Source organism: Bidens hawaiensis, unplaced genomic scaffold (assembly GCF_021521415.1).
Source record: "Bidens hawaiensis isolate Kalapana, Puna unplaced genomic scaffold, B.hawaiensis_p1.1 tig00029628_1, whole genome shotgun sequence".
In the NCBI taxonomy this organism is placed as follows: domain Eukaryota; kingdom Viridiplantae; phylum Streptophyta; class Magnoliopsida; order Asterales; family Asteraceae; genus Bidens; species Bidens hawaiensis.
In genome coordinates, this window is record NW_027494910.1 from 227,531 (window position 1) to 240,974 (window position 13,444).

At 34.6% G+C, this 13,444-nt stretch overlaps 1 protein-coding gene across 1 annotated transcript; it reads right to left on the reverse strand.

Moving 5' to 3' along the window:
- Window positions 1-7,270: 7,270 nt before the first annotated feature.
- Window positions 7,271-11,601, reverse strand: LOC143579165 (cyclin-A2-2-like). The gene is made up of 12 exons (XM_077062547.1): window positions 11,586-11,601; window positions 9,586-9,902; window positions 9,264-9,492; window positions 9,055-9,188; window positions 8,852-8,944; window positions 8,559-8,692; window positions 8,382-8,457; window positions 8,216-8,292; window positions 8,084-8,117; window positions 7,832-7,981; window positions 7,614-7,745; window positions 7,271-7,511 (listed from the first exon to the last, which is right to left on the reverse strand). Exons 2-12 carry the CDS (start codon window positions 9,835-9,837, stop codon window positions 7,458-7,460), a joined length of 1,365 nt encoding a protein of 454 aa, XP_076918662.1. The 5' UTR covers window positions 9,838-9,902; window positions 11,586-11,601; the 3' UTR covers window positions 7,271-7,457.
- Window positions 11,602-13,444: the final 1,843 nt, after the last annotated feature.

The following is a 13,444-nucleotide window of genomic DNA, read 5'->3' on the forward strand; positions in this document are numbered from 1 at the left end:
TTGATTTGGAGATTTTTTTAGCCCTACACGAGCAGATGTTGATAACAGTGTTCGAGCTGGCAGTTTGTTGCTGATTAATGTTGTTAACATGTTGAAATTTACTGATTATAATGGACTGTTAACGAACTGATCATGTTGCTGTTTTTATTGTTGATATTGCTGATTTTGCTGCTGTTTCTGCTGAACTGCTGTCAAAACGTGCTGAAACGCACTGTTTATGTGCTGAAACGCACTCTTTAAGTGCTGAAAATTGCCGAAACGTATTTAAACGAGCTGAAATACACTGTTTTGTTGCTGAAATGTGCTGAAAGTTGCTGTAACAAACTGAAAGTTGCTGAACTGCTGTTAAACGAGCTGAATTAGCTGAAAAAACTGCTGAAATGAACGGAAATCTGATTAAACATGCTGATTTTGCTGCTGAAACGTGCTGAAACTGGCCAAAAACGCGCTCGCACTCTTTAAGTGCTGAAAATTGCCGAAACGTGTTTAAACGAGCTGAAATACACTGTTTTATTGCTGAAATGTGCTGAAAGTTGCTGTAACAAACTGAAAGTTGCTGAACTGCTGTTAAACGAGCTGAATTACCTGAAAAAACTGCTGAAATGAACGGAAATCTAATTAAACATGCTGATTTTGCTGCTGAAACTGGCCAAAAACGCGCTGAAACTGCTGATTCGTTGCTGAAAACGCGCTGATTTGTGCTTAAACGAGTTGTTTAACGTGCTGAACAGCTGTTAAACAAGCTAAAATGCACAGAAATTTCTTATTAGCTACTGAAATGTATTGATTCGTTGTTGTTTTTGATGATATACAAGCTGAACGTGCTGTTTTTGCTGCTGAAAAGGGCCAAAATTGCACTGAAATTTGCTGATTTAATGTTATTAAAGGTGCTGTTAACGGGATGATTATTTGCGAGAGTATTTCAGTCTTTATAAAGCTGGTACATGTTCTAAAACCGAAGATACGAGGATTATATGCTCAAATTGTTAAGTGATTCAAGCCCAAGCACAAAAAAGATAAGTTCTTAAGGCTCCGAGCACATAACTTTGACCACAAGCACTTAACTTTTGTTTCTAGTACGTAAGTGTTTGTCGAGCATGTGATGTTTCAAGCCTCGAACACATCGTGTTTTATTGAGCCTATCAATATTCATCTCGAGTACAAATTATCTCGGGCACATCTTGTGTGCACGAGCATATCATGAGTTTTGATGGAAAATCTTCTAAGTATGGAGGCTCGGGCACACTTTTTGCTCACTAGCATGTTTTGTGCTAGTAATGAAAACCTTCATGAAATCACTGCATCTTTTTACTCTCAAGCATACTGTGTGCTAGTGAACCAGAAAGTTTATGTTTGTGAAATATTTCAAGTTTCTGGAATAAATTTATGGATATTGATGTAGTTGACTTTCAAAGTCAAACGGGCCAAGATGAAGAAATGAATGTAGACTCGCTTATCCGTTGAATTTTTTACCATGTGTTCTTAATGAAAAATGTTTGCCCAAGTATGAGTGACTATTTGGAAGTGACTTTTCTGGTCAACTCAGCTGTTGACTGTGTTGGGTCAACGAGGGGTATTTTGGTCATTTTTGAAGACTTTTTGAGCAAAAATTCGGCAAAAATCACAAAATTTTCACAACTTCAACAAGGTGCTTACAAGAACAAGATGGTTGATCTATCCGGATCATTTCAAGAGTTGACCACGTCAAATGTCAACTTTCAACCGCAAAAGGAATCTTTTAAAGCGTTTATTTTGAATATTTATCAACAATTATTGATAGGGATGGTCAAGATTGTTTGAATTGAAGATGTTCACTCGCACTTGATTTAAAGACACATTCGTTTATGACATTGCAACGAAATTGGGAGAGAGAATTTACATGGAATTTCATTACAAATTTTGGTCGAATCAAGTGAAAGACTCACTTTAAAGAAAATTTTGAGTTTATTTCCTTTTGCGGTTTTGGATTAACTCGCAGTTGATCATTGAAGTTTGAATCCTCGATCTTATGCCTATACAACTATATCCGAAAGAGATAAAGAGAAGATGATTTGAAACGAAAAGGAGACACTTATTGTAAGTGGGAGAATTTCTATGAAAGGCATCGGGTTATGAGGTGATCGTGAAAGTGATTCGATGGCATTGGTCTAAGGGGGAGATTGTTGGGTATTATATTTTAGACCAACGCATCGAATCGTTACTCGTTTATAATAAGAAACTAAAGAAAGACAACAAGATATTATAACGAGTAATTGAAGCATTTGACGGGTGAAATATTATATTATATTTTATTCCTTTGATCTTATCCAAGTGGCGGTGGAGTGAAGACCAAGGCACAAGACTAGTATAAATAGATGATTTAGGTCATTTGTTTAGGTCATGTGTACATTGTGAGATATTTTGTATTGAGAGTTTTCCCCCGGGGAAGAGCTCTCCCCGGGTGGCCTTTCCTTTACGATTATGTATGTATGAATGTATGTATGAGGGTTCTTGATGAGAACCATTCGGTTAATTAAAATCATACTTCTACATCTATCTTTTGTGTTTTGATTACAATTGTTCATCCTATTATTGATTGTTAATCAAACCGAACTCTCCACATCTGTCCATTATTATCATTCAAAAGTGAATACGTGTTATGATTTGATCCATGAACCGAGCTCGTTTATACATATCCGTTCACGACACACGCTTCCGCACGGGGGCTCGGTTCTGTCACGGGGGTTTATTATCCAACTATTTGTTGGGTGTTGCAAGAATTGTACAACATCTCCTTGAATTTTAAAGAGTTTGAAGAGAAGAATGATCTTTTCCGTCATATTTTTAAGGCGATGAAGGGGAAGTACCAAAAATATTATGAAAGCATACCACCGATGTTTATTTGTGGGGCCGCTTTAAACCCCTATTGTAATGTTAACGGGGTTGACACATTGATCGAGGAAATATATGACAACATGGGTATGCATGATATCGACCCGGGGTTGTCGACGGAAGCAGAGGAATATTTCAACAAATCCCTTTAAGAACTTTACGATCATTATTTTAAACTTTATGGTCAAAGCTCAAATTCGTCTTTTGGGAGGCAAACAACAAAAAGTAGGTCGTGCAAGGACAAAAATATAAATTTGATGAATGTTGTTCGTGAGTGGCGGCTAAGCGGCAAAGGGGAAACACACCAACAAGTGAGCTTGGTCGATATAGTGGAGCAAACTATGTGGAGGGTGCAACGGTCGATGGAATTCACAACATTTATATTTTGGCTTGGTGGAAGGGAAAGCAAAACAAATTTCCTATTCTATCCAACATGGCTCATGACTTACTTAGCATCCAAGCTACAACGATAGCTTCGAAATCGGTTTTTTCTCTTAGTGGGAGGATATTATCGATGCGAAGAACAAAACTAACTCCCGAGTCTCTAGAGGTGTGCATTTGCCTAAAGGATCATTTGGATGAGGTGGATCGTATACAACGCAAGCTATGCAGTTAACTCGGCTGATATATCAGCAATATATCACCGATTTTTTGCATCAACAATATCGGTTATATCACTGATTTTATCGATTGGGCCATTTTTATATCCAAAACTTGGAAAACTTTCAAAATTCGATTACCTGGTTGCGTCAAAAAAAACTTGATGACCACTTATCGATCAAATATATAACTCTAGACGGTTTATTCCGAAGTATTTTATGCCGAAAACGAGAAAGAAAAAAGTGGACGGTGTCAGTTTTTTGCCAGAAGAAAGGAAGAAGTGATGAAGACATCGTTTTGGACTTTTTAGGGTTAATAAAGTTTATGTATTTTTGCCGTTTAACCCCCATTTTTAACACTACTTTATATTTAATAAAGACCTTTGCAAATGTAGTATATATAATTACTAAATTTTATAAACTTTTTAAAACTAAGTGGAAATTAGTTTGTATATCGTAACAATTATCACCCCTTATCTTTACTAGTTTACGTTTGGTTCTTCATACATATAAATTTATACATAAAAAAGTATAAAAACTAGCATTATATACATATATATAAATTGCCGATATCTCACCGATATATCACCGTGAAAAACGATATCTCATGTATCGATCATTAACCGATATCCGATATTTTTTCCCATTAACTGCTTAGAACACAAGGCAAACTTTTAAGACGAAATACCACTAGAGCGTCCAATTCATGCTGAGGATGTGAAAGATGGGCTTTCTTACGGCTATCGGGTGGTGAAGAAGACGAAGACTAAGAAGAGTTTGAAGACTTGTAATTTTTATTTGTTTTAGTAATTTAATTTGTAACACGAACCAATCGATTTGTTTTAGTACTTATTGGTATGCTTTTGGAGCGTGGAGTTCGACCCCGCTTTCAGAAACTTGAAACAATACTTGCACCGCGCCATCTCCAGTGAGTCGGTCATGACACACAAATCATAATGAGCCCAAACCTCAGGGCATCTTGGTGTGTCGATGACCATAACAACATCCTCGTTAGTTGACATTGATTCCCGGTTTAACCGTAATTGAGATTTAAAGTGTGTTTTAGAGTTTTAAAAGTGGTTTATCAAGTTTTACACCCAGCCTAGCTATTTATAGTAAGTGTGTACTTGGTATAGAGTTAAAAATCGGTTCCAACGGTCCAAAAACGGCTATATAGCCGTTGGAAACGGTTCCTAACGGCTAGTTTTATTTAAAAATCAAAATACCCAGTGGACCCGGTTTTTGGGTATAAACCGGACCCGGTTCCTACCCTACCCGGTTCCACTGGTTCCCATATTCCCCTACCAAGTCTAGTCCGATTCCTACCCGGTTCTTGACTGGAACCGGTCCCATTTTGTACTTGGCTCTAAAAAACCCGGTTTTGGATTTTAATAATACCCGATTTGTGCACGTCTAGCTCAAATGTCTAATAATCAATTAATTATTAACTAAAAAAATGAGGCCAAAATTCATTATTTTTTGCCATATTTTTTACGAGCCAAATTTACAAGCCCAAATGACAACTGAAAAACGAAACAGAACCAAATCCAAGCAAAAAATCATAAAAATCGAAATCGAAACTGAATTGTTTCAATAACTTTTCGGTTTTAGCCAAAAGCAAACCGAACCAACCCGACTCGTGTGACCTACCCTCTTCTGCACCATGTGAAATGGTTTGGCGGAAGAAATACGGGTGAGATGACAAGGGCGCCACCCCACTACACCACATCTAAAAAGTTAAAATAAAATAAAATAAAGAAAAAATTACACGTATATCCTTCGTTCCAATAGTTGGCCGGTGTACTTAGTATTATTAATACAGTATCCTCACCTAATTGAAAATTTGTAACAAGCCATAGTGAGTTCTAGTTTGTTAAAACTTATAACTCAAGCTAAGCTGGGCTCAACCGATCTTCAAAGTGCAAGATTAAGCTCAAGCCTGAAAAGAATCTATAATACTAATATAAAAATATTTTTTTTCATATTCATGTAAACGTAAGGGTGCCCAAATGGATTGTTTTGGGTCAAGATGGATAAATTTTAAAAGTTAAATGGGTTAGGATTGATCATAAAAATTCTTCAAGTGGGTCAGGATGGGTTGGAAATATACAAGTGAGTTTCATTTATAAGTTAGAATGGGTCAAAACAAAATATCCAAGTTATCCAAAATTTATCTAATTCAAAATACCCAAACTATCAAGTGCGAAAAAAAACTCATCCGAAAGCCAAAAAATGATCAAAACGAAACAAAAACCCCGAACCGACTAGAACGAAACAAAAAAAAAACAAAAACGAAACTGAACCGAAATAGCAAAACGACCAAAACGAAACAAAAAAAAGCGAAATGCAACCGAAAAGCTAACCAAAACTAAACAAAAACACCGAATCGACCAAACCGAAACAAAACTGAATCGAAATAGATAACAACCAAAACGAAACAAAAAAACCGATATGAAACCGAAAAGTTGACCAAAACGAAACAAAAAAAAACGAAATGCCACTGAAAAGCTAACCAAAACAAAACGAAAACACTGAACCGACCAAAACGAAACAAAAAAACCGAAACGAAACTGAACCGAAATAGAAAAACGACCGAAACGAAACAAAAAAACTGACCAAATTGAAACATAAAAAAAACTAAATGCAATTTAAAAACCAGACGTAAACGAATTAAAAACACCGAACCGACCAAAACGAAACAAAAAAAATGAAACGAAACTGGACCGAAATACAAAAACGACCAAAACGATACAAAAAAAACCGATATGACACCGAAAATCTGACCAAAACGAAACAAAAAAAACCAATATAACACCGAAAATCTGACCAAAACGAAACAAAAAAACGAAATGCAATCAAAAAGCTTACCAAAACGTAACAAAAAAACTGAAACGAAACTAAACCGAAATAGAAAAGCGACCAAAACGATACAAAAAAAAAGCGATATGACACAGAAAATTTGACCAAAAAGAAACAAAAAAAAAAGCGAAATCCAATCAAAAAACTTACTAAAACGAAACAAAGAAACTGAAACATAGCCGACCAAAATAAAACAAAATGAATCGAAATGAAACAATAAAACGAAATGAAACCGGAAAAACTGACTAAAACAAAACAACACTGAAACCGAAAAAACCGAGAAATCGAACCAAAATCATTGAAACCGAGCAGATACCGACACCGACCGAAATGAAAAAAAAAAACAAAACCGAACCGAAAAAAAAACCTTGAAAAACTCGAACCTGAACTGGTACAAATCGAGTTTTTTATTTTTAATGAACGAGGGTGACGTGGGAAACATTTTAGTTATTTTACATTTTGTGTTTTTTATTTATATTTTGAGTTATTATTTTTTAATAGTTTTTTGAATATTTTTTTGAGAGGTTTTTAAAACCCTTTATATGTCAACCTTCACTTGAGTCAAGATGGGTTAGCTTTACCCATCTATAACCCATCTTGACTCATATTCATCCTAACCCTTTATTTTAAAAATCCATCCTGACCCATACCCATCCTGACCCATCACCCAAATCCAACCAACCCACTCAAATTGCCATCTCAACGTAACCGCTTCATATCCAATAACGAAATTTATATTTAAAAAAATATGTTATAAAATAATTCTTAAGAGAATACCTTTTCAAAGTAGATGACTAACACAAATTCATTACACAAAAGTTTGCATTCAAATGCAATCAACTCAAAAATAAATAAATAAATAAAAAGGTGGTTAATAATAATAATAATAATAATAATAATAAATAGAATTGTATATCATTCAATCAATGGGTTTAGATACATTCTGTTAAATGTTCACAACATTTTCAAAGTTTCACAGACAACAGCTCCTGAGCAGTTACAACTTACAACATGAGGACATGGCTGCTGCACAGGATCAAGAACGTTTGATATAATTAATCAAAGGTGACAAGAAGTCAGTTGATGTTAAATCACCGCGTTCCCATGTAAAAGCTCCCTGTCATATTTTTAAGACAAAGGTTTCACCGGCTTTTGGGAGGCTAAGGCTGCCACCTTGTTGAACTGTCATTACAAAAACAACTTTCATTAGATCATAGTTTATTAATATTTTAATTGTGTAGAATTATACAATGCCTAAATTCAAAAAATGAATAAAATACAAACCTTATTTTGCATGTATTTTTGCCGTATGGCACGAAGAGGGGCTTCATTGTTTAATTGAATATCTTGCAGAGCCAGAACGGTTTCTTTCAGATCAGAGGCCTTATAATTAGTATAATGTTCTAAGGTAGGATTCTGCAAAATAAATAAATAAAAAGATGAAGGTAAATCAACATTTTTTAAGATAATTAGTTGAATATTAAAAAAATAATGAAACATACCCATGGATGTTCAACTTGATCAAGTGTCCATTTGGCTAAGAACACAGCTGATGCAGCAATGAGAGATGGCAGATATTTCAAAAAACCGTACTCAGTGAGCGTTAATTCTGCTAAATAGTTTGCCAAACATTCCAGCTCAGCAATTGGAGCCTGCCCAAAAAGACATTTTTACACCTGGGTTTCTCAAAACTCTTTTTTAAGATATATAGTTGTGTAAGTGTAGAGATGATGAACATCTTAATATTGATGTACCTTGTAAGAACTTTGTGCTGCTAAAATAAATCTCCTGAAAATTATGTAAAATAAAATAAATATCATATGTTGGAACTTGGAAAGTCAAGAACTGGGATACATAATTACGTAAGGGTAAAATTGGAATTTTACCGAAGGAATTTAGTTACAGTTGAAACAGAAATATGAAAGCCCAACACATCAAGAACTTCACGCTCCATGTTCAATACCTGATATGTAAACATGTCAAAGTGGGTGAGTCGGGTTACGTAACAGGTCAAACAGGTTGGGTTGGTCTGTGAGTGAATAATGTATGTACCTCTCTTCTAGTGTAGGTGCCATCTGTGATGAAACAGAAGTCTTCAACACGTGGAGCAATAGTTTCTTCATACTTCCTTAAAAAGTCAATAGTCAAATGTGCATACTATCAGATGGTACTTATAAAGTTATAAGAGAAAACGATACTCAAATTGACTGTATGAAGAAAAGAACTTACGAAGCAATGAGCATGGAGGTTATCCCGAGTAGTTGAAGCCTTTGTTTTTCAATGTACATTTTAGAAAGATACTGATCAATAAGAGTGACTGTTAAGTAAAGAGTTTCGGGTTTTAGCTTATACTCTTCACAAACCTAAAGACCATAAAAAGTTTTGCAGTCAATAACTGGTTGAAAATCAGTAGATTTGCACTAACAATAAATTGAACATTTTATTTCATGGTTTTGTGACTGTGTCATCTAAATAATTTAGAAAATAAAAACTCTAAATCCATAGTGTGATCAAAAGCTAACCTCTACAAGCCAGTCAATAAGAATACCACGCATTTCCTGTTTAATGTCACGCTGCACAGTTTTCATATAGTTAACTGAAGGCCTCCCCTTTAACTGCAGAAAAAGAGGTAAAAAGAACAAATGGATATAAATGATGAAAGCAAATGATATCATGTAATTTTAAAAAAGTTTTACTTTATTGATTTATGAACAGCTTAAAATACCTCTCCCACACGTAAATTGTTAAATATTTCAGCTGCATATAAGCTGCACATTTGAGGATCTTTGTGTTTAGAATCAATGTCAAGAATAGCTTGATCATTTGCAGCTTCCACTTTGTTAATAATGTGCATTTTTCCTGCACAATGCAACGATTCTTTAAAATGTTAATACCATGGTTACATGAAAAGATAAAAAAAAAATATCATATTACCTTTAGGCAAAGAGCTTCCAAGAGCCTTTGGATTATAACATATACTTGGTTTAATTTCTAAATCATTCACTATCTTTAACTGTGCAGTTATTTGCCTTAATTCATTTATGCTCTGTTTGGTCATATCGTCTGCTGCTTTTATCTCTCCCTTTTGAACCCGAGGGCCTACACAAACAGCAGGTGCCACTATGGCATTTTTCTCAACAAGATTTCTTGTTTGCTTGCTAGTCTGATTACCAGTAACACCAATAAGCATCAGTATTCAGTAATGATAATACTACACAAATAATATGAGCAACAAAACAATTTGACGTGTATGTACCTGAATTTGTGTTCCAGTGATGGTACTTGTATTTAGATCATTTAAGGGCATGTTAGTAACTTCTTTCAAAACAGCCCGCCTCTTGGACGGAAAGGTGGAACCAATATCTAATGACACTCGTTTAAAGTTTGGTTTCACAGCCCGATTGGAGTCATGTAAACCACCAGATAGACCCAAGGCTTTAGCCCGTGCTCGAGTAATCCTTGCATTGGGCTTTTGAATGTTGGCAGCAGGTACATTTTCTTTATTCATGTCTGCTTGCCTTTCCTTTGAGTGGTGTATAGTGTTAGATTGACTTGCTTACAAGAAACCCGCAGCTATAAAAATTGTAAACTCATGTTAGCAACTCCAAGTATCCTTATTTTCAGAGAACAGTTGCAGCAAAGTGAAAGAACAAACTTGAGGAATCATTCAAGTCTGAAGGCTGTCATTATTATAGTGACATTGAAAACCATAACTACTTTTTATTAGTTTCGTTTCTAAGAGCGTCTTATTCAGTTTGACTTCAAGTAAATTCTATTTTTCCTACTTACGTATCTACTTCATTTTTCAAATAAGTTAAAAGGGTCTGTCTTCTTGTGAAACATAACACAACCCTACTGATTTGGTAGTATCCCTATAGATTCATCTATATGTAACTTACAACAATACCATTCTACAGTATGGGACAAGTAAAACCTCCAAAAAGGTGTCAAGAGCATAAATATGATGATTGTGAAAGCGAAATGAGTAACTAGTCAACTAAATGGCCTTAGAAGTCACAAAATCCAAAGAAAAAGACGAAAATGACTTCCTCGTTATTCTAACTCTCTACATACCAAGTTCTGTGTTCACAATTAACATTTAATGATTTCATATTACAAACATACCTAGAAATGATACTATAATAGATCACAGAAAGATGAAGGTATACAAATCAATATGTAAAATCAATTAACCCTAGAGTGCAGCCAGAGCTGACAGCCAAACAAACCAGGAAATTTCCAACTATTGTTTGATTAAAAAACTTAAGTAAGAAAATTTGTGTTATTTCACTGAGCCTTGTTTATGCCATGAAAATGTAAATTAATAATAAATCCAAAGGCAACACAGCTTCATTCTCTAGGTGCACCCCCTCAGACTGAGCAAAACATAAGTAGATGCACCTTTATGGCTTTATCTTTCCTAATACAAGCTCCATTCAGCTCAACTGAATCAAAACAATACAATTTTAAGATTTCATGACTTAGGTGGTCAAGTGGCCAACCCCAACGCCGTATGAAAACCTCTAACCAACTAATTAAGTGACAGCGATTACAAGTACATAATGTGATATATACAAAGACTAAAGTAGGGTTTATAATTTACTAAACAAGAAATCTCAAACGGGTTGGGGTTAGGGCCGCACACACCCGCCTACTCTTTTTACTTCAACTAACAAACAAGGCCTAAGAAACCAACATTGAAAACCTCTACAGCTCCAAGTAACTTATCATGTATACATCAAGATCCTAACAAGGCAATAAGTCTTAATTGAAAAATTAAAATTTGTCTAGAAGCATAATAAATACAAAGGTCAGTCTCACATTGTTTTATCAAAATACCAGTTACTAGAGATCTAAGGCCTCACAGTTTAAGAAGAATTAAAGTAGCAAATAGCAATATAAATAAAATATTCAGTGTTCCATACATCAATTAAAAAATACATGAATAGATTGTCAGAAGTCTTGATGTTACTTCCAGATGAATCTACAGCTATACAAGTACATAAATAATTATATCCTTGCAACACACATTTCATTCTCCCCTCGATATTCAAAATAATTCAACTTCAAGTGGTAGATGCGGTCAACGGTATAATAAAAGATTTCAAAAAAGTAAATAAATAAATAAAAACACAGATCTGTGCATCCAAAAACACAATGCGGTAACAAATAAGCAATCCAATGAAGACGAATTTCAAATTGCGTGGTTGTTACGGTGAATAATGATGCGATGTGTGTGTGTGTGAATGAGCTTACTCTGCATTCGAGAGCTAGGGCTCATTCGAAAGAGGAAGCCATAGAGGGTGTGAAGAGTTAGTATATGTAGGAGTGTTTGTTTGTGTGGGGGCGAGAGAGCGGGATAAAGCTACAGTTTAAACTTCCAAAATTCTAAAACGAGTTTATTGCATAACTACTCCCTTTACTATTGTCTAATCTGCAATTGTGTTATATCGTGTAATTTGGATGTGGAAGTTTAAAATAATACTGGACATATTTATTTCTCTTTTCTGTCTGCGCTATTCATATTTTTACTGTGTGTAAACGTTTATATACTTTTAGGTTATATAGTTTCACAAAATTGGTCATTGTAAGTATGTAAATAATGGTTATTACGTCAACGACACCCCAACCCATAATAGGACTGGTGGATCGGAAATTTAATCCTATGGGTTCGTGATTTTTCGATGCTTGATTATTTTCAGACGTTAAAGTTTTCAGACCCGGATGTATCGGGTCGGGTCGATCATTCGGTCAGATAAACAAAATGCAATATCATTATTATAACAAGAGTACATCGTCAACATTTAATACAATACAAAGTCATTAGATATAAAAGATAACATTTTATATTGTTTCGTACGCGTTTTCATGTTTTGAACACGATTCATAACATATTCAATCGTGATTTTAAAATGCAACTTATTTTCAATATAACAAATGAAAGCATCATCCATATAGTCGTCACTCATCCGATTACTTAAATCATCACTCATCGGATTACGCATCACTCATGTTTAATTTTTATTTAGGTGTCATGTTTAAGATGTTAATTGAGTTGTGCTTATTGACCAATTTTATGATGTTTGTTAGTAATTTTTATAGTTTTTAAAACTTTTATATTTTATAAAAAAATATATTTATTTCTAAAAAAGAATTTAACTATATTTTTCATAATCCATGAGTTCGAACTTTTTATTTTGAAATGACACTGGGTTCGCTCGCTGAAAAAGAATTAGTTCGCTCTTTAATTCAATACTATAGATTATATATCAAACTGAAAAAGACCGGGTTCGGCGAACCCGGTGGTCAAGATGTGGCTCCGCCATTGGGCAAATGTACCTATCATTTGTGTGGTATAGACACGATAGCTTTCGATACTTAACCTCCATTATCATTTAGTCGAACCAAAAGTTGGAAGGTTCTTGAATAAAATAAAAAGAACATGCAATAATAGGGCAACAAATAATCACTTCAAAACGGATATCACTTTGGTTTTGAACATCTTTGATGTTTCGAATGAAATAATCAAACCAAGTAAATGGCGTGATTGTAAGCAACCTTACAACAAATAATGTTTTTTTTTGTAAAATGGAAATACTCCTTTGCCGGGTAACAAGATCCCACACTTTGTCGTGACGCCAGATGGTGTGGCATGCACGATAATTTTTAAGTTGGTGTTAATGGCATCTTAAAACATGATTAGACTGTAAAATTCCGATTCAAAGCTTTTCCCATCAAGCATGTTTCACTTTCACCCCCTCAAGAGTCAAGAGTGGTAAAGAGTAACCTGTCACTATACTCAATTCTTCAAGAGGTTGTTGTGAATAGGGGTGTCAATCGCGTCGGGTTGGTGGGTTAACGGCAATGTTGTAAAACTCGCTAGGCGGTCGACCCCCTTGTACTCGGAAATGATAAATATAACATAAAGTAATTATTGGATATTATATATATCTTAAGATAAGCATAATTCATGTCAAAATAAGCATAATTCACATGAAAAAATATATAATTCAAAAAATTCATGTTTTGCTATTATTTTTAATTTTTTAATAAAAAATAAAAAATAAAAAAATTGGCCGAGTTGACCTTGGAGGCCGAGTAATCCCGAGTACTCC